Source organism: Panthera uncia, chromosome D1, assembly GCF_023721935.1.
Source record: "Panthera uncia isolate 11264 chromosome D1, Puncia_PCG_1.0, whole genome shotgun sequence".
Classification (NCBI taxonomy): Eukaryota; Metazoa; Chordata; class Mammalia; order Carnivora; family Felidae; genus Panthera; species Panthera uncia.
The window spans coordinates 7,680,826-7,700,068 of record NC_064808.1 but is presented as its reverse complement, the minus strand read 5'-3'; the positions used below and the strand labels follow the sequence as shown (position 1 = coordinate 7,700,068).

Here is a 19,243-nt window from a genome sequence, read left to right as displayed (position 1 = left end):
CCACCCTGTGTCTTTTGATTGGAGCATTTAGACCATTTACATTTAAAGTAATTATTGATATATATGTACTTATTGCCATTTTGTTAATTGTTTTCTGGTTGTTTTTGTAGCCCTTCTTTGTTCCTTTCTTCTTCTTTTGTCCTCTTTCCTTGCAATTGATGACTCTCTTTAATGTTGTTCTTGACTTTCTTTCCCTTTATTTTTTGTCTATTATAGGTTTTCTTATCTTTATTTTCATGAGGTTCATATATAGCATCTCAAGTATACAGTAGTCTATATTAAGTTGATGATTACTTAAGTTTGAACACAGTCTAAAAGAACTTCCTCTTTATCCCCTTCTCCACATTTTATGTATATATTGTCATATTTTACATCCTTATTTTGTGAGTTCCCGAAACTAATTCTTTACATGTAATTGATTTTACTAGTTTTGTCTTTTAACCTTCATACCAGCTTTCTAAGTGATTGCTCTACTACCTCTCCTGTAAATTTGCTTTTATTTATGAAAATGTTTTCCTTTTAGAATTTTCTCACTTCTAATTATGGTCTTTTCTTTGCCACTTAAAGAAGTCTCGTTAGCATTTCTCATAGGGCCAGTTTAGCGGTGATGAACTTTTTAAACTTTTGTTTGTCTGGGAAACTCTTGATCTCTCCTTCAATTGTGAATGATAATCTTGCGGGGTAGAGTATTCTTGGTTGTAGGGTTTTTTTTTTTTTTTTCCCTCTCAGCACTTTGAATATGTCACTCCCTTCCGGCATGCAAAGTTGCTGCTGAAAAATCAGCTGATAGTCTTATGGAGTTTCCCTGGCCTCTAACTAGTGGCTTCTCTCTTGCTGCTCTTTAAAATTCTCTCTTTATCTTTAATCTTTGGCATTTTAATTGTCATGTGTTGTGAAGTGGAACTCCTTGGGTTCATCTTTTTTGGGGGCTCTCTGTGCTTCCTAAATTTAGGTGTGTTTTTCTCTGCCCGGGATAGGCAATTTTTCATCTATTGTTTCTCCAAATAAGTTTTCTACCCCTTTCTCTTTCTCTCTTCTTCTAGGATCTCTATAATGTGAATGTTTGTTCCCTTGATGTTATCTAAGAGCTCCCATAACCTATCCTCATCTTTTAAAATGCTTTTTTATTTTTGCTCTTCAGCTTGAGTGTTTTCCATTACCCTGTCTTCCAGATCACTGATATGTTCTTCTGCATCCTCTATACTGCTGTTGATTCCCTCTAGTGTCTTTTTCCATTTCAGTTATTGTATTTTTTTTTCTCTGATTGGTTCTTTCTTATATTTTCTGTCTCCTCGTTGAAGTTCTTAGTGAGTTCATCTGCTCTTCTTTTCAGTCTGATGAGCGTTCTTATGACCATTACTTTGAACTCATCAGATAGATTGCTTATGTCCTTTCCTTTAGTTCTTTGTCTGAGGTTTTGTCTTGGCCTTTCATTTGGAGCATGTTTCCCTGTCTTCTAACTTTGCTTGACTTTTTGTGTTTGTTTTTATGAATTAGCTGGAACAGCCATTTCTCTGAAACTTGAAAGAATCATCTTGTGTGTGGTCAGCCCCTGGGTAGACTCTGTGTACCTCGTGCCTTTTGCTGGATGGCTGGCTGGAGCTGTGGCTGGGGATCCTGGGGCACTCCGTGCTAGGGCTGTCCTGGTGGGATGCCTGGAGCTGAAGTGGGCATGGGCCAGGGTGGTCCCACCTTGGTCCTTGGAAGGACAGCTGAAATTGAAGTGAGTGCAAGCTAGGGTATGCTGGGGAACTCTGTACAGGGGACACCGCAGCAGGTGGTTGGAGCTGAGGTGGGTGCAGTCCGGGGAGGGTCCAAGGGTACTCCGCACAGGAAGCACCCTTGAAAGTCATCTGGAGCCAAAGTGGTGCAGGCCTGGAGTGTTCCAAGGTGCTTTACACCTGTGTCATGTAGGAGAGACAGCCAGAGCTGTAGTGAGCATTGGCCAGGGGTGTCCTGGTGTGCAGCACACTGGGGCCACCTTGGTGGGATCACTGGAGCTGGTATGGGCTAGGGGCCCAGGGCTCACTGAGGCAGTAGGCTGGCTTAGGCGCCTGGACCCTGCTCCCATCTGTGCTATCAAGGTGGAGGGGAAATGTAAACCCTGGTGTTCACCAGCACCTCTGACCTGGAGAGTGTTCTAACAGCAACTAGGGCTTAATCTTTTATTTTTAATAAACATAATCTTAATCTTTTATACTTTATTTTAGGTGCTCTTTTCAACTTTGGCCTTTTTTTTCCCCCTGAGCCCTAGGGCAGACAAGTCTGTTCATAGTCCTTCAGCACTGTCCCTCCTCGCTCCAGTTTGCAGTGTGACCGAGATGGGGGTTCCCTTAGCTACCGTGTCTCCATCTGTCTTGCCATTCTCCGTGTGGTCTTCCTGTCATTTGTTGTGCAGAAGCTGTTCAGTCAACCCTCAGTTCTTCTTCAGGATCAATTTCTCTAAAAATAGGTATAGATTAGTGTGCCCTGTGGAGGAAAGTGAGTTCAGGGTCTTCCTATGTTGCCACCTTGGACTGGAACTCAGGATTGTTTTCTTCCTTCTCCCCCTCCCCTCCTCCTTCTTCTTTTAAAAACATTTATTTGAGGGCTACCTGGGTGGCTCGGTCGGTTAAGCAACCGACTTCAGCTGGGGTCATGATCTTGCGGCTGGTGGGTTCACGCCCCACATCAGACTCTCTGCTGTCAGTGCAGAGCCTGCTTCGGATCCTCTGTCCCTCTCTCTCTCTCTGCCTCCCACTCTCTCTCTCAAAGATAAACAAACAAACAAATACATACATACATACACAAACATTAAAAATTTTTAAAAAATTTGACACTTCATCATGCAAAGGATTTGATGCAATTTACAACATTCACATATGTGAATCATTTGTGAGGGAAATAGAAATCAAAATTTAAAAAAACATTAAGATTGTAGAAAGAATAACACTAACACATAGACAAAAAAATATGTATATTCTCTAATATATTCTGAATCTGTCCAACCATTTCTCTACTGCACGCCAAATCCTTCTTCCCTCTGGCTAGCTTCTCTCCCACCTCCATTGTTGCCCCATTCTCATCCATTGTTTAGAAAGAAGCCAGAGGATCCTTCAGAAATGTAAGCCTGATCCTGTTAACCACCTCGCTCCTGCTTAACGGCCTCTACAGACTCCCTCTTGCATTTAGGATTAAAGTCATGTCCTTAAATATGGCCCACTAAGCTTTTTGTGGTCTGGTGCTGACAACCTCCAGTGGCCGTTGTTGATTTTGAGCTGCCCAGTATCCATTTGTACTTCCAAACTGCAACCTGGTTTTCTTTTAGGGAATCATCTCTTTCCCGTTGGACACCGTCTGGTGGAACCATCAGTCAGGTGCCATGTTTTTTTTCTAGGCATGGGGCAAGAATTTTTTTTTTTTTTTTTTTTGCAAGCATGTCTTAAGGGCAAGGCCAATTGATGGTCCAAGAATGTGAACGTTGGTGAAAGTTGACATCCAAGGGGCAAGCACCCAGACCTGGCCATTCTTACTACAAGACTCTTCCTGGACTTCCTGCTCCCTAGCACTTTGTAGATTCCCAAATCCTACCTATTTGGAAGCCTTTCCATCAATTCAGGATTGTTTTCTCTATTTCTGTAAGGAATGCCATTAAGATTTTGATAGGGATTGTATTAAATCTGTAGGTTACTTTGGGTACGATGGGTGTTTTTTTTTCAGTTTACTTATTTATTTTGAGAGAGAAACAGTGTGAATGGGAGACGGACAGAGAGACAGGGAGACAGAGAATCATAGGCAGGTGCCATACTGCCAGCACAGAGCCCAACACAGGGCTTGAACTCATGAAACTGCGAGATCATGACCTGAGCCATAACCAAGAGTCAGATGCTTACCTGACTGACCCAGCCAAGCACCCCTGGGTGTTTTAATAATATGAACTTTTTCAATCCATGAACATGGGATGTATTCCCTTTTTTCCTATGTCTGCTTTAATTTCTTTCTTCAGTGCTTATGATTTTCAGTATACAAGTCTTTTGTTCCCTGGCTAAGTTTATTCCTAAGGACTTTGTTTTTTTTAATGTTTTATTTATTTTTGAGAGAGAGAGAGAGAGAGAGAGTGCACGAGTGGGGGAGGGACAGAGAGAGAGGGAGACACAGAATCCAAAGCAAACTCCAGACTCTGAGCTGTCAGCACAGAACCGGACGCGAGGCTTGAACTCACGAGTCATGAGATCATGACCTGAGCTGAAATCGAACACTTAACCTAGTGAGCCACCCAGGCACCCCAGGACTTTATTATTTTTAAAGCTATTGTAAACAGATGTTTTCTTAATTTCATTTTCAGATAGTTTGTTGCTGGTGTATAGAAATGCAACTGGTTTTTATGTTTTGACTTTGTATCTTGAAACTTTACTGAATTCATTTATTAGTTCTAACAGTATTTTGGAGGTGTCTTTAGGGTTTTCTACATATAAGACGATGTCATCCACCAGTGGAGATAATTACTTCTTCCCTTCTGATTTGGGCGCCTCATGTTTCTTTTTCTTACCTAATTGCTCTGGCTAGGACCTCCCAACCCTATGTTGATTTAAAGCGGCATTCTTGTCTAGGAAAAGCTTTAAGTTTTTCACCATTGAGTATAATATGAGCTGTGGGCTTCTCATAGATGGCCTTTAAGGTAAGTTCCTTCAATACCTTTTTTCTTAAGAGTTGTTTGTTTTTTTTTTTATCGTGGATGTGTGTTGAATTTTGTCAAATGCTTTTTTACATCTATTGGGGTGACCGTATGATTTTTTTTAATGTTTATTTATTTTTGAGAGAGAGAGAGAGAGGATCTGAAGCAGTCTCTGTGCTGACAGCAGAGAGCCCGATGCAGAGCCCAAACCCACGATTTATAATATCATGACCTGAGCTGAAGTCAGATGCTTAACTAACCGAGCCACCATGACGACCCCGAAATGATCATGTGATTTTTAACCTTCATTCTGCTAATGTGGTGTATCACATTTTTAAAATTTGCTTATGTTGAATTATCCTTGCATCCCAGGAATAAATTCCACGGCTTCATGGTATGCAGTGTGCTGTTGAAGTTGGTTTACTAATGTGTTGCTGATAATTTTTTTTACCTTTGTTCATCAGGGATATTGGCCTGTAGTTTTCTTTTCTTCTGGTGTCTTTGTCTGACTTTGGTATCAGAGTCATACTGCCCTCATGAAACAAATTTGTTAGTGTTTCCTCTTATTCTATTTTTGGAAAAGTTTGAGAGGGATCGGTGTTAATAATTTACATGTTTGTTAGAATTTGCCTGTGAAGCTGTCTGGTGTTAGGCTTTTATTTCTAGGATACTTTTTATTAGTGTTTCAATCTCCTTATTAGTTATTCGCTTCTTCAGGTTTTCTATTCTTCTGGATTCCATTTTGGTAGCTTGTATACTTCCAGGAATTTATCCATTTCTTCTAGGTCATCCACTTTTTGGCATGTAATTTTTTATTATAGTCCCTTATGATCTTTTTTTTAATTTCTGTGGCATCAGTTGTGATGTCTCCTCTTTCATTTCTGATTTTATTTGTTTGAGTCTTCTCTCTTTTTTTATGGTCAGTCTAGCTAAAAGTGTGTCAATTTTGTTCATCTTTTTTTAAAAGAATCAACACTCTTATCGATATTTTTATTTTGTTTTTTCCCCCCCTAATTCGTGTTTGTGCATTTGAAGAAGGAGTCACCTCCTCCAGTCTTTACAGTCTGGCTTTGGCAGGAAACATAAACCCTCCACCAGTCACCATAGGTGGGATTCTGGGGAGACTAGTGAGCAGGGTTCATCAGCGAGCCTGCTGTCTGGGTCCGTGGATGTGTGGACCATTTGCCACAATCTGCAGGGGGGTCCACTGCTAGGTTCATGAATAGATAGGTAAGGTTATGGGCTTGATAAAGCCTCTTTGAAATAAAGCAAGGGTGGTATGTGAATACCGAAGAGGGAGACATAACCTGGATCACAGATGTGTAGGAACTTAATGCTACTCGAAGGTAGTTACATTTGAAATGGGTCTTACAGGTTAAGGAAGAACTAGCCAGGTTTAAACCAGGCAGGGATAGGGGCACCTGGGTGGCTCAGTCGGTTAAGCAGCCCACTTCGGCTCAGGTCATGATCTCTCGCAGTCTGTGAGTTCAAAGCCCTGCATCAGGCTCTGTTCTGACTGCTCAGAGCCTGGAGCCTGCTTCGGATTCTGTGTCTCCCTCACTCTCTGCCCCTCCCTCCCTCTCTCTCAAAAATAAATAAATATTATTAAAAATTTTTGCAATTTAGAGGAGTCCAGACGACTGCAGAGGGGCCGAGCCAGTGGTGTGCTGGTAAATGTTTAGCACCTAACATTATAGGAGGAATAAAAAATCCATAGATCTCAAATTTGTGGTGATTGTCAACTTCTATAGTATGAACACCACCACCATTGTCAGTCAAAGCCACGAGCATCATGGCAACTGCTTCACAAACTATCTAAAAATTTAACAAGGGGCTTTTGTGAATTTGTACCCACTGATTCCAGGACACCAATGGGCAAGACTTCAGACAGGAGGCTACTGCATGCTTTCCACCCCAGCGTGGTGTTATGATTGGCACAGTTTTTTTTTTTTATTTACTAGCAAAGGAAAATCAGAGAAACAGATGCGTTTAAAAACCAAAGATCCAGGGGCGCCTGGGTGGCGCAGTCGGTTGGGCGTCCGACTTCAGCCAGGTCACGATCTCGCGGTCCGTGAGTTCGAGCCCCGCGTCGGGCTCTGGGCTGATGGCTCGGAGCCTGGAGCCTGTTTCCGATTCTGTGTCTCCCTCTCTCTCTGCCCCTCCCCCGTTCATGCTTTGTCTCTCTCTGTCCCAAAAATAAATAAAAAAACATTGAAAAAAAAAATTTAAAAAAAAAAACAAAGATCCAGCGGGCTCTCCGTTTGAATAGAGGCTTCCTCTTCCTTGAATAAGAATTTTTTACCAGGTAGGAGTAGCTCCTTTAGTGCCCACAAATGACCTCGCATTGCCTCCCTCAATTCTTCTGGAAACATCTCTGCTTTCTTACTAAAAATGAATGGCCTTGGTGAAGTAACGTCAGTGTCTCCCAGACTTTTACTCCGATATCGGCTGTGATTTGAGGCCAGCCTTACAGGTACAACAGGCCTCATCTGGCCCAAGTTTAAGGTGTCCTTGGAGCCCATTCCTAGAACGCCCCTGTGATAGTGGCTGGTGGTCCTGGGTTTCTGAGTGTTAGATGCAGGAAGGAGATGCTATCATGACTCTTCTCTTCCAAGAGGGTAAGTCCAGCATTTTGCTGCTTGAGCGAGCTCTGCAACTCGAAGACATTCTTGATCTGGTTGGTCTTCATTTGATGGGGAGGGGGGTGGGTATTTCTCCCAAGTCCCTTCTTCATGGAATTCTTCCAGTGGACTTCATGGTATTGCTTCATTTTTTTAAAGTTTATTTTGAGAGAGAGAGAGAGAGAGAGAGAGAGAGAGAATGAGCAAACGGGGAAGGGGCAGAGAGAGAGAGAGAATCCCAAGCAGGTTCCGGGCTGTCAGTGCAAAGCCTGATGCCAGGCTTGAACTCACGAACCCATGAGATCATGACCTGAGCCAAAATCAAGGTTCGGTCACTCAACCGACGGAGCCACCCAGGTGCCCCAGTATTGTTTCATGTGTAAAAGTGAGATGAGAATTAAGTTGATAGTATCTGAATATTTCAGAAACAATTAAGTATCCGAGGTGTGTTGGGTAGAATTCCATATGTATGTTTGCAACCTCACATATGGCTAGAAAATCCTCGCGAGGGGCGCCTGGGTGGCTCAGTCAGTTGAGCGTCTGACTTCAGCTCAGGTCAGGATCTCACGGTTTGTGGGTTTGAACCCCGTGTTGGGCTCTGTGCTGACAGCGCAGAGCCTGGAGCCTGTTCCGGATTCTGTGTCTCCCTCTCCCTCTGTGCCCCTCCCCTGCTCACACTCTGTCTCTGTCTCAAAAATAAATAAACATTAAAAAAAATTTTTTTAAAGAAAAGAAAATCCTCATGAAAAGGGTGCTATTATCTTTCTTCACCTATTTCTTCTTGTTCTTCTTATGCTTCTCATTCTTCTCGTTCTCTTCCTCCTCCTCCTCCTTCATTTTCCTGATGACAGGGACATTGGGGTTTAGAAATATTTAATCACCTTGGGCACGGTATATACCCAGCATGTTGCAGGACCATTAAATAACTCCAAATTATCACCAGCTCAGGTATAAATTATTCTACACCAAGACCCCACCCTGGTTTCATCCTCAAGTTTAATTCTAGGCATCTCATTCATGGAGACACAATATTCCAGGATTTCCCTCAAAAAGACTTAAAAAATTTTTTTTCAATGTTTATTGATTTTTGAGAGACAAAGACAGAGTGTGAGTGGGGGAGGGTCAAAGAGAGGAGACACAGAATCTGAAGCAGACTCCAGGCTCTGAGCTGTCAGCACAGAGCCTGACGTGGGGTTCGAACCCACAAACCATGAGATCGTGACCTGAGCTGAGGTTGGAACTCAACAGACTGAGCCACCCAGGGGCCACTCAAAAAGACTTGAAGAACCAGAATAAAGATTCTCAGGAAATGTCATTGTTCCTGAGATAAACAGTTTCTCTTCAAGGACAGCCGGGAATCCAGCTCAGCTCCCAAGTCTTTCGTGCCCATTTAGCATAAATGGAGCTTTGGACCTTAATCCAAGTGACTTGCATTTGATTCCCTTTCTGGTCTGAATATCTAACATACTCATCCGTTTTCATGCTCTGCAGCCCACTCAGATCTAGTGTTTAAAAAGTCCTTGTTGTGGGGCACCTGGGTGGCTCCCTCGGTTAAGCAACTGACTTCAGCTCAGGTCACGATCTCGCGGTCCGTGAGTTCGAGCCCCGCGTCAGGCTCTGTGCTGATGGCTCAGCGCCTGGAGCCTTCTTCCGATTCTGTGTCTCCCTCTCTCTCTGCCCCTCCCCCTCCTCGTGCTCTGTCTCTCTTGTGTCTCAAAAATAAATAAACGCTTAAAACAAATTTTTTTTTAAAAAGTCCTTGTTGCTACATAATTATCCTAAAGCTCCTTTCACGCCTTGATTCACCTTTCACATGCAAGGACGTCTTTGGTGTCTCTATCTCCTACTAAATATAATAGCAAGTGGCCTAGCTTATCCTCCGTGAGGGGCCTCCTGGCGCCTACATTTTGTGACAACTGAACAGTTTCTTGTTGCCATCGTTCTTAAAGGTTTTGAGGTCCAGCATGCAAGAGGAGCTAGAGGCAGCACAGAAAAAAATTTCTCTGCGTGACATATTCCGCACGCCTACACTGCGCAGGAGGATCTGTTTGATGTCCTTCGTGAGGTGGGTTTCACGTTGTGCCTGAAGAATATTCAAATGGTGGAGACGTGAATCTATTCCTGTCCAAGGGTACAGCCCGTTGCGGGGACAGATTTTGAGATAAAACATGGGGATGCTATATAGATAACTGCATTTTTAGGGGCACCTGCGTGGCCCAGTTGGTTAAGCCTCTGATTCTTGGTTTCGGCCGGGGGTCATGATCTCACAGTAGTGGGATCGAGCCCCATGTCGGGCTCTGCAATGACAACATGGAGCCTGCTTGGGATTCTCCCTCCCTCTCTCTCTGCCCTTCCCCCTACTCTCTCTCTCTCTCTCTCTCTCTCAAATAAATAAACACTAAAAAAAAAAGATAATTGCATCTTTTAGTTAAGGAAAGACTGACCCAGAATTAATTGTACAATGAGTTTTATTTATTACATCACCTGCAAGGCTCATCAGCTGGAAACTGAGGCTGTGAACTTCAATCACAGTAAAGACTTTGGCTGGATGTTTCTTCACTTGTTCTTTCCCACTTTAATTGAGCTAAAACTATAAACAGGAAAGTGCACAAACGTATACTGTTCGATGAATATTTACATATGCGTACACGCAACAATCGCCCAAATGAGGATGTAGAAAAAGAAATCTAAAACCCTAGAAAGCCTCATTATGTATTCTTAATAACTGTACTCTCACCCACCAAAAAGGGGTAACAATTATGACCTCCATCATCATGCAGTATTTTATGACAGTTTTTAAATCATTACCATGTAGAATATTCTATAAAACAGACCGTGCCTTTTTACCACCAACCACTGGCTGCCTGTCTGACAATATTTACGATTGTCATTTGTAGAATAAGGTCTAAACTTCATGACGTCTATCTTTTTCTTTGGTTCCACAGATTTTCAGTCTACATGTCTTTTTATGGCCTGATTCTCCACATCCAGCACATTGGAGGCAATGTTTTCCTGTCCCAGGTTCTCTTTGGCCTAGTCAACATCCCATCCGGTTATATTGCGGTTTGGGCACTGAATCATATAGGCCGTCGAATATGCCAGATGATTTTCTTTTTCTTCCTTGGAATCTCCATTCTGATCACCACATTTCTGCCCAAAGGTGAGAAAAGAGCACAGGTTGAAGAGAGGAAATAGCTCAGGGACTCAGGGACTGTGCTCACACAAGGAAAGGGAGATGTTTCTAATGATCCCCTAAAACCAATCTGAGGATTTAGGACAATTCTACCATTAATGTGGTGGCTGGGAAAGAGTCAAAGGTCAGTACACGTTGGCTCAGACATATGGCTATCCTCATCACATGTGAGAAGTATCTGGTAATTGGTACCATTTCTTCCTAAAAGTTTCTCTAGGAGAGCAGTGGACCACTTGCCCTTTGGCTATGACCAATCACGCTTGTAATTCTAAATGATGGTATTGTGTCCATTATATATAATTGTGTCCCATATGAGGACACAATTTACCATCACTTCCTCTGCCTGGTTGCTTTCTGGTTACTACAGCTTCAGTGACAATTTACTCCCTGATGTCTAGTCTTGTATGAGGTCACCATCACTGCCATCCGGGTGTTGGGAACTTTTTGACTTCAAGGAAATCAAAGTACCTTGTCTTCAGGTGGAGAAGTATGCCATAGGAATAAGCAGTTAAGGAGTTAAAGCCTCTCTTAGAATCAATTTCGCTAAATGAAATGATCATATGTAATGAATGGGGGAACCCAGGTGGTCCCACGCTTCAACCCCCAGCAAAGTTGTGCACTTTACAGGATCCCAGATGGACAGCTGTGCCCTGATCCTGGATGTCAGCAATGATACATGTTTGCTGCTGGACTACACAGCTTACTCCAATGTTATATAACGGTTTCATGAAATTTTTTAAAATTATCGAATACAAAACTGAACCCTGAAATTTTCTTCCAGAGGTCTCCAAAGTCCAACTATTTTTTCCCTAATACGGATCTTTATTCTTAAATCTTCAAATATTACTCTAGATCAGGATGCCTGGGTGGCTCAGTCGGTTAACTGTCCGACTTCGGCTCAGGTCACGATCTCACGGTTGGTGAGTTCGAGCCCCACGTCGGGCTCTGTGCTGACAGCTCAGAGCCTGGTGCCTGCTTCGGATTCTGTGTCACCCTCTCTCTCTTCCCCTCCCCTGCTTATGCTCTGTCTCTCACTCTCACAAATAAATACACATTAAAAAAGATTTTAACACATAGCACTCTAGATCGAGTTCCACTCCAGCTTATCCATACCATAAAACTCCTGTTCTTATTTTTTTTTTAATGTTTATTTGTTTTTGAGAGAGCGACAGAAAGAGAGTGAGTGAGTGGGGGAGGGCAGCGGGAGAGGGAGACACAGAATCCAAAGGAGGTTCCAGGCTTTTGAGCTGTCTGTACAGAGCTTGACACGGGGCGCGAACCCACGAACCATGAGATCATGACCTGAGCCGAAGTCAGACGCTTAACCGACCGAGCCACCCAGGTGCCCCGAAACTCCTGTTCCTTCATTATTCTACTGCAGTACTAGCCCTATGTCAATATTGTGTACCCAGGGCTTAAACTTCTCAAGGATGTGGATAAGTTTCACATCCTTCAGTAATTATTCATATCACAGTCCTACTTTGTACATGCAAGGCAGAGGGAGACACTGGACAGAATTAATGAAAGCAAACTCACGTTCCCCTCTCCATCTTTGGCAAATCTCTGCCATGTAAGAGAGAGGTAATGAAAATAACTCAGGTTTTTTCATCTCTGTTGAAGTTGTAACATACAGATCGGTCACATTTCTCGGCTACTGGTCACTAGCCATTCTCTGCCCTGTGCGCTTTCCCTGCAATGCGTCTAACACATGCGAATATTCTAATTGTGTATTTTTCATTTATCATTTGGTGGATGGTGGTTCCTTTGGCTCTAATTTTCTTCCCGAGTCTCACTGGTCTTCCTCTCCAGAAATGCAGACCCTGCGTCTTTCTTTGTCATCCCTGGGAGTCAGTGTTTCTGCGGCAGCTGTTGTGAGTTCTTCTACCCATGGAAACGAACTAATCCCTACCGTAATCAGGTACAAATCTCATGGAAGGTCCCGTAGGGGCAACACAGACCATTCCCAGCTAGTGAACATTTATAGCAGGAAGAAAACTGAGTCATTATCCAAAGCATCAGTTATAATAGCATTGGCAGTAACGAAAATTGCAGCCGGAAATTATTAAAATCTGTTTTGGCAAGGCACCGTGTTGAGTTTTCTAACGTATCCCCTCACCTAATCTATTGAACCACGAAATCCACTGAACTACGGATAAGAGTAGTTTTTAAATAATGAAAATCTGTCCTAACGGCACTTGAAAAAAGTTGCCAGCAAATGACAGAGCATATTTGAAATGTAAGAGTATATTGTCAACCTTCATGTATCTAAGCACTGTTGTGGTATCTCCCATAATCAAAGCAAAATAATAAATCGCCAATTACATGTGTGGATTTATACCAAATTATTTTTGTATTGTTTGCACCCCAAGGGCAACCGTTACAGGAATCCTGGGGATTGCTGCTTATATTGGGGCAGCGCTGTCTCCCCTCTTGATGATCCTAACTGTGTATTCCCCCCACCTGCCCTGGATCACGTATGGAATCTTCTCCATCCTCGCTGGTCTTATTGTCTCACTCCTTCCTGAAACCAGGAATCAACCTCTGCCTGACTCCATCCAGGATGTGGAAAAGGAGTGAGTAAACCCCCTGGCTGTCCCTGAGGGGAGCTGTGTGCTCTAGGTCTGTAGTGAGGAAGGCAAGCCATCATTCAGGGTCACTGTCCCCAGGGAAAGATTTATGAACATTTCTTTTTTAAGTAAGCCAAATGCCCAATGTGGGACTTGAACTCATGACCCCAAGATCGAGAGTTGCCTGCTCATACTGACTGAGCCAGCCAGCTGCCCCTCCCAGGGAAAGATTTAGACCTGGACTGTTCCATGTGGCCAGTGCCTCTGGTTTAGCTACAGCCTCATCATTCCTGACCCCAACCTCAGACTCCCCCACGGCTCCCTAGATCATACAGACCGGCTCTGCCCAGCCTGCATCAGTAGGTTTAGTGGTGCAGGGGCCAACATTAGGTGACCTCGTGTGACATACACACCCCGGAAGGTATATCACAAACATGCCCACATCCAAACACCAGACTCTCATCCCTCAGACCCTGGCAGCCCCCAGCCCGGGGAGTGCAGTCAGCTCCCCGGGGCTGCCGGTTCCTGTAGGCCTGAGGACTGTCCTGGCCACTGAAGAAATCTGAACGAGATCAGGGAGAGGACCTGAGCCCCTCCCACACATGACAATACATCTCAGAGAAGTCCTGTTATGTGGTCTGTGACATTCAGACCATCTGGGTCCACTAGGAATGAACCTGTTAAGAAAAGAAGGAAAGTAGTAAACCTAAGTATTTTTAAGTGATCAAGAATTGGAGAGGATTTTAAAACTTTGCATACTGCCCTTGCCTTTTCCAAATCCCTTTGGCGTCCGGATCCCCTGTCGTCCAAAAGTGAGAATCGAAACTACCAAAGCTGCCCTCCCAGATCCTGCCCCGGAAACTTGGTCTTCAGAAAATTTACTCAAACCCTTGGGGCAGGGGTCACGGATTTTATCAAAACTGGTGGGTCAAGAATAGCTTGCTCTGGAGAATGCGGGACATGTACACTGACTTGAGGTCTTCTCACTTTTGTGCTTGTTTGTTGGTCTCATTGTGTTTTTACCAGGAGAAAAGCCTCAAGAAAAGTAAAGCAGGAAGATCCCTTCATGAAAGTGACACAGTTTTAAGGAATTCCAGGAAATAACTGCCACTCAAAGAGTAAGATAGAAGAAGGAAAATCAGGACTATTCCCAGAAATTGGAAAAGTTTGTAAAATAAAATAAAAAGATAGAATGGAATAACAGATCCCATCTACGATTGCAGGACTAAGTAACTATGGATAAAATATCTACAATCAATCAAAATAAGAAGTTTGAGAAAAGTCGTAATACTTTTGAAAAAAGATTTTATTATCCAAGTCTAGTTGACATACAACATTATACTCATTTCAGGTACACCACATAGTGATACAATTCTGTATATTAAAAGTCATAATATTTTTAAAGGAATCATAGTAAAATATATGTAAAATTGTAGACCTCCAGCATGTTTCTGGATAGAAAGATGGGATAGTATTAAAGACACTGATTCTTGATTCCAAAACCAAAGACCCCACTAAAAAGGAGAACGACAGACCAAGATCCCTGATGAACATGGATGCAAAAATTCTCAACAAGATACTAGCCAGCCGGATCCAATAATACATTAAAAGAATTATTCACCACGATTAAGTGGGATTTATACCTGGGATGCAGGGCTGGTTCAATATCCACAAGTGAATCAATGTGATACATCACATCAATAAAAGAAAGGACAAGAACCACGTGGTCCTCTCAATAGATGCAGGGAAAGCATTTGACAAAATACAGCATCCTTTCTTGATGAAAACCCTCAAGAAAGTAGGGATAGAAGGATCATACCTCAAGATCATAAAAACCATATACGAGAGACCCACCGCTAGTATTATCCTCAATGGGGAAAAACTGAGAGCTTTCTCCCTAAAGTCAGGAACATGACAGGGATGCCCTCTCTTGGCACTGTTATTCAGCATAGTGTTGGAAGTCCTAGCCTCAGCAATCAGACAACACAAAGAAGTAAAAGGCATCCAAATCGGCCGGGAGGAAGTAAAACTTTCGTTCCTCGCAGATGACATGATACTCTATGAAAAACCCAAAAAAATCCACCAAAGACTGCTAGAACTGATCCATGAATTCAGCAAAGTCGTAGGAAATAAAATCAATACACAGAAATTGGTTGCATTCCTAGACACCAATAATGAAGCAACAGAAAGAGAAATCAAGGACTCAGTCTTTGACAAAGCAGGAAAGAATATCCCATGGAAAAAAGACAGTCTCTTCAGCCAGTGGTGTCGGGAAAACTGGACAGCGGCACGCAGAAGAATGAATCTGGACCCCTTTCCTACACCAGACACAAAAATAAACTCAAAATGGTTGAAAAACCTAAACATAAGGCAGGAAACCATCAAAATCCTCGAGGAGAAAGCAGGCAAAAACCTCTTTGACCCTGGCCGCAGCAACTTCTTACTCAACGCATCTCCGGAGGCAAGGGAAACAAAAGCAAAAATGAACTATTGGGAACCTCATCAAAATAAAAAGCTTCTGCACAGTGAAGGAAACATTCAGCAAAACTAAAAGGTAACCATCAGAATGGGAGAAGATATTTGCAAAGGACATATCAGTTAAAGGGTTCGTATCCAAAGTCTATAAAGAACTTCTCAAACTCAACACCTGAAAAACAAATAATCCAGTGAAGAAATGGGCAAAAGACATGAATCGACACTTCTTCAAAGAAGACATCCAGATGGTTAACAGACACGTGAAAAAATACCCAACATCACTCAACATCAGGGAAATACAAATCAAAAACACAATGAGATACCACCTCACACCTGTCAGAATGGCTAACAGGAACAACTCAGGCAACAACAGATGTTGGCAAAGATGAGGAGAAAGAGAAACCCTTTTGCACTGCTGATGGGAATGCAAACTGGTGCGGCCATTCTGGAAGACAGTATGGAGCTTCCTCAGAAAATTAAAAATAGAACTACCCTACAACCCAGCAATTGTACTACTAGGTATTTATCCAAGGGATGCAGGTGTGCTGTTTCGAAGAGGCACATGCACCCCCATGTTTATAGCAGCACAATTGACAATAGCCAAAGTATGGAAAGAGCCCAAATGTCCATCGACGGAAGAATGGATAAAGAAGATGTGGCATACACATACAATGGAGTATTACTGGGCGATCAAAAAGAATGAAATCTCACCATTGGCAACAACGGGGATGGAACTAGAGGCTATTGTGCTAAACCAAATAAGTCAGTCAGAGAAAGGCAAATATCATATGACTTCACTCATATGTGGAATTTAAGGTACAAAACAGATGGACATAAGGGAGGGAAGCAAATATAATATAAAAACAGGGAGGGGGACAGACCCTAAGAGACTCTTAAATATAGAGAACAAATGAGCATTGATGGAGGGGTTGTGGCTGGGGGGGTGGGCTAAATGGGCAAGAGGCATTGAGGAAGACACTTGGGACAAGCACTGGGTGTTATATGTAGGGGATGAATCACCGGATTCTACTCCTGAAATCATTGCACAACATGCTAACTAACTTGGAGGTAAATTAAAATTAAAAAAAAAAAAAAAAAAAAGACATTGCTTCTGCTTCAATTAATGGTAGAGGAGTTGATGGAGTAATTACCATGGAAAACTCCATTCTTTTGGAACAGCTCAGAAAAGAGTTCCAAGTGTAACTGCAAATTAATACTAGACAAGCTGATTCGGGAAAATGAGGCTCATAGAGGGAGGGTGGGCAGGTTTTGGGGGCAGCGTTTGCCAGAATGAGATGCGAGTGTCTAAACACCAATAGCAGATGCATTTGCAAATCAAAAGAAGACCACGGGGTGCCTGGGTGGCTCAGCCCCTTACTCAGTTCAAGCCATGACCTCACAGTTCTTGAGTTCGAGGCCCCGCATTGGGCTCTTGTGGTGTCAGCACAGAGCCTGCTTCAGATCCTCTGTCCCGCTCTCTCTCTGTCCCTCCTGCACTCGTTCTCTCTCTCAAAAATAAAAAAATAAACTTTAAAAAGAAAAATCAAAAGAAGTCCAGAACGATACGGTAGCATGTGTAATACTTAAAACTTGATGATTTGGGCATCGTAAATCACTAGTAGAAATCGATGATTACATAAGTGCCATTAACTCACTTTATAAATAAATGCTTAATAATTTCATTTTATTCTCTAAACCAAAAAAATATATTCCATGTAATTAAAAAGATAAGTGGAGGGGGAGCCTGGGTGGCTCAGTCAGTTAAGCCTCTGTCTTCGGCTCAGGTCATGATCTCGCAGTTTGTGAGTTCGAGCCCCGCATTGGGCTCTGTGCTGACAGCTCGGAGCCTGGACCCTACTTCGGATTCTGTGTTTCCCTCTCTCGCTGCTCCTCCCCTGCTCATGCTCTGTCTCTCTCTCTTTCAAAAATAAATAAACACTAAAAAAATTAAAAATAAAGATTTTAAATAAACATTAAAAATAAAAATAATAATTTTTATTAAAAATAAATAAGTAAATAAATAAAAAGATAGGTGGAACAATTAAGCCATGTTATTCAGTACAAAACTTGTCTATGAGCTCTTGGGATTGAAAAAAATGTTCTGAATAGTCAAGCAAAGCCAGGAATGTAAGCAGAGGTAAACTGGACTGAAAACTCATTTAAAACCTCCATTGACAAGTCCTAGAGAAATAGGCAAAATCTAAAATAATATTCATAAAAGTGATAAAAGCTATTCACTTTTAGTGCTGTCCTTTTATGAGATTTACATTTTTTTAATTCTAAGTTTAAAAAGGATAATGCAACATTTAAAAATATTCTAAGGTATCATCGAAAGTAAATTGCAAGAGAAATGAAAATTTTTCAAAATGACTATATATTAATATGTGTATCTAAAAAATATGCATAAAAATACATAATTTAGTATTAGGTAGTTAACAGCCAGGAGCATATACTTTTCAAAAGAAAAAAAAGTCTCATAATCATAAAGCTATGAAGAAGTCTACAAAGCCACTGGAATTTAAAGACAGTCAAACTAAAGTAGCATCCTTTGGTCTTTCCAAAAGACCAAAGGTTTGTAAATAGAGATCTGTCAACTGATGGCAGAGTTATAAAGTAACACATGCCATTGAACGTTCAACACACAGGATGGTGTCATTATGAAGAGCTTTAAAAGTCTTTAATTGATTCCGTAATCATGTATGCAGCATATAACAGCTCCCCGGCAATATGCTGGGAACCCGGGATACAAAGAGGAAATGAGAAAAAGAAAAACGTAAAAGCGGATGTAGCGGTTTCAGTCCACGTGTGCACGTGCGACATCACGCTTTTATCTTCGACCCGCAACGAAATGGTACCGCGCTCAGTCCCTCCGGGCTGGTGGAAAATCGCAGATCCGTTGGTTATTTTCACAAATCCTCCACATCGGAGCTATCTAGCCTCCGTCTTTAGGCTTCCTAGACCCTCAACTCAACAAGCTCTTCTCTTACTAGCTGTCCTGCAAGGCCTCTAGGTATCCCGTGGGCCTCAGAACTTGAAACACAGTCAATCAGGCTTGGCTTTTTCTGCCTTTCTCCTGCCAAATGCCTTCCAGGAGATCAAGAGGCACAGGAATGACAACCAGCAAGATGTGGTCTAGAGTCCGCAGCTCTATTCCCAGGGAGGTGGGCCAGGAAGGCTCAGACCTCACCAGAACCCCAAAGGCAATGAGAAACTGTCTTATAACAGGCATTAGCAATGTCATCACCACTTTTTTAAAAAAAATTTTAATGTTTCTTTTCATTTTTGAGAGAGGGAGAGAGAGAGAGAGAGAGAAAGAGAGAGAGCGCAAGCAGGGGAGGGGCAGAGAGAGCCAGGGGGACAGAGGATCCCAAGCAGGCTCCAGGCTCTGAGCTGTCAGCACAGAGCCCCACGGGGGGACTCAAACCCATGAACCTCCTTGAGATCATGACCGGAGCCGAAGTCGGACTCTCAGCCTACTGAGCCACCCAGGCACCCCTGCAACGTCATCCTCACTTACCATGTGTCTTCAGTCTGCACAATGGACTCCATGACTTTATAATATCCACAACCACAATTGGAAATTTTAGCAGTCCACAGTGGGGCACCAAGTATCATTGGACTGAAAAAAAATTTTTGGGGGGGTGCCTGGGTGGCTCAGTTGGTTGGGCATCCCTTCCACTCAGGTCACGATCTCGCAGTCTCTGAGTTCAGGCCCCACGTCAGGCTCTGCACT

General features: G+C 42.7%; 1 protein-coding gene across 1 annotated transcript in view; it reads left to right on the top strand.

Annotated features, from left to right (window-relative positions):
• Window positions 1–16,767, top strand: part of LOC125932035 (solute carrier family 22 member 9-like) — a 47,148-nt gene extending 30,381 nt beyond the window's left edge. The window contains exons 6-10 of the mRNA XM_049644414.1: window positions 9,225–9,340; window positions 10,221–10,435; window positions 12,278–12,386; window positions 12,838–13,041; window positions 14,062–16,767. Coding sequence (XP_049500371.1) covers window positions 9,225–9,340; window positions 10,221–10,435; window positions 12,278–12,386; window positions 12,838–13,041; window positions 14,062–14,122 — 705 coding nt within the window. The 3' untranslated portion in view covers window positions 14,123–16,767. The remainder of the gene's footprint in view (window positions 1–9,224; window positions 9,341–10,220; window positions 10,436–12,277; window positions 12,387–12,837; window positions 13,042–14,061) is intronic.
• The last annotated feature ends 2,476 nt before the right edge of the window (window positions 16,768–19,243 follow it).